Source organism: Penaeus chinensis, chromosome 34 (assembly GCF_019202785.1).
Source record: "Penaeus chinensis breed Huanghai No. 1 chromosome 34, ASM1920278v2, whole genome shotgun sequence".
Lineage (NCBI taxonomy): Eukaryota > Metazoa > Arthropoda > Malacostraca > Decapoda > Penaeidae > Penaeus > Penaeus chinensis.
In genome coordinates, this window is record NC_061852.1 from 10402822 (window position 1) to 10405321 (window position 2500).

The 2500-nt window shown below is 35.6% G+C and overlaps 1 protein-coding gene across 5 annotated transcripts in view; it reads left to right on the top strand.

Annotated features, from left to right (window-relative positions):
- Positions 1-2500, top strand: part of LOC125043784 (UDP-N-acetylglucosamine--peptide N-acetylglucosaminyltransferase 110 kDa subunit-like) — a 91168-nt gene that overhangs the window by 56172 nt on the left and 32496 nt on the right. For all 5 annotated transcript variants that reach the window (XM_047640063.1, XM_047640064.1, XM_047640065.1 and 2 more), the window contains one exon: positions 1798-1866. In XM_047640063.1, coding sequence (XP_047496019.1) covers positions 1798-1866 — 69 coding nt within the window. The remainder of the gene's footprint in view (positions 1-1797; positions 1867-2500) is intronic.

Genomic DNA, 2500 nt, shown 5'->3' on the forward strand with positions numbered 1-2500 from the left:
AATAACTTACAATATCCATGAACCCTTAACAGACTCAAGCTGCTTGAAGAATCAGAACTCATTGGATTTTATTTTTCTCCTTTCTTTTCTTTGTCTTTCTTTCAATTCTTTCTTTCTTTCTTTCTTTCTTTCTTTCTTTCTTACATTAGAGTTATATTGCACATGTATAAAATGTAGTTTGATCCGTATCATGTACATTTTGATTTTCTGTAAGTTGTATTTGCTATAAAACAAGGACATTTTGAATAGGCAACATTTGAACATTTGAACCTTTGAACATTTGATATTATCCTTGACTTTGACTGGAATACAATCAATGTTTATCTATATGGATATCTTTAAGGTCAGTCAATTTGATTTATATATTTCCCAGCAAATTCCAAGATAGATGATTGTTATGTTTTTTGTTTTTGGTTATATCCTGTATATGTGCATATTGGCAGGCAGAACATCTCCTTTGCACTATTGCTTTCCTTAGAGCTGCAAGTGATTTCCCAGTATACTGAATAGTTGCTTCTGCCCTTTACAACTTCAATAGGCATGAGGGGAAAAGATACTGCCATTATACAGGCTATCCTCAAGGATTTATGGAATTTAGTGAAAGGACTGTAATTGCATTTTCTTATTGAATGTGAATTAAAAGGATATATATTGGAATCTTTTAGAAACCACATTATTGCATTAGAAAAAAATAAAAACTACAGAAAATTTAAGGAAGGGAGATATTTGATGAGGCTTACTAATTGGCTCCATGGTGTCTAAGCACTTAAGGAGTCAATTACATATAAGGAAAATTAATACAAACAAAAAACCTACTGTGGCCAGTGGAAATACATTCCACCAATAGGGATAATAAAAAGTAGCAAAATTGCCACAAAAACGTGTTGGTTTCCCTGTTCATGTGTGTGTGCAAAACCTGTATGTTCTGGTCATGAAAGAGGTCAGTGAGAAATGTATTTCACCAATATCTAGGATTTTTTCAGTTATTATTTTCCACTTGGAGTATGCTAACAGTATAACAGTAAGTTTAAACATGTACTGTTTGTGTATGTACCTACTTATTTTCTAGTATGTAAACAGGCATTTGGTTATATGCACATTTATATGTTTACATATATTTATCAGTAAACTCACAGCCACTGGGAAAATGCTGTGCTCTTTTTTTTCTTTTCTATTTTGTGAAATGACTGCACCTAGATGGCTCTGCTAGTGCCTAACTGCAAAGGCAGTTCATTAGTGACCTTGTGACTTTTACCCAGTTTCACCTTTCCTTGAATAGGTGGGAATTATTATTATTTTTTTTTTTTGTAATGCTATGAATATCAATGGTGTTATTTTTATTATAGACATTATAATTACTTTAATGCCATAGACATTAATAACAGCAGTACAAGTTAGCGTTTGATATTTTTGAAAATCAAGGAAAAGGGTAAACAGGTGAGACTGGCAGTTTTCGTAATTGGCTCATTGGTGACTTAGTACAAGTGTAGCCGTCTATGCGCAAAAACAGTTAATGAAATAAATTCACAGTAGGCATGGCATGTATGTACATGCCATGCCCGTTGGATTTGGGTTAATATGTATCACATATGTATCATTGCATTTTCCTCTCTCTCTCTCTCTCTCTCTCTCTCTCTCTCTCTCTCTCTCTCTCTCTCTCTCTCTCTCTCTCTCTCTCTCTCTCTCTCTCTCTCTCTCTCTCTCTCTCTCTCTCCCCTCCCCCTCCCCCTCTCCTGCACTCTACATCATTTTATTTTTATATCACCTTTTTGTTCACAATTTTCTTTTTTATTTCAGGACCTATATTGTGTACGAAGTGACCTGGGTAATCTATTAAAGGCCCTTGGAAGATTAGATGAAGCAAAGGTATGTGGTTTTAGTTATGCCTTGAGACGGGCCATCTTATGGTCTACCTTCTGTTTCCACCAAGTAAACTCTGAAGCAAGACCATCCTCTTCCTCTTCCCTCTTTAGGACTTACCTTAGATAAATGCACTTCTCATCGAGTTCCCATCCGTGTGCTTTTATTCCAAGTCCTTGTTGTCCTCCCAATCCTCTTCCTCTTCTCCCTCATCCTCGTGCAACCAATCTTTTCCTGAAATGCAACACTGAAGGTAGCTTGCTTATCTTGGGATCTAGTCTGTTAGTAGTTCATACATATTCTCTCTGTAAATGTAAAGGAAGACTATGTAAGACCATACTGCATTCTTCTTCCTTTTAATCTCTTCAGACTTTGTAAATCAGAGAATATAAATGGGAATATTAAGATGCTGCATTTCTCATATCTAAGCTTGTTAATCTGATAAATTGGAGGTAATTTTGTTTTTTGGGTGACTAGTCTATTTGATGGTGAGCCTACACACAATTAACTGCATGGTTGTTACCTTATCTTCCACTTGATTAGAGGATCAGTGAATAGAAGCTTTTCTTTCATGCACCTCTGACCTATGTAGAGCATCCTTTTCCTTTCCTGAAACCTCTGGATGGGATCATAGTCACTC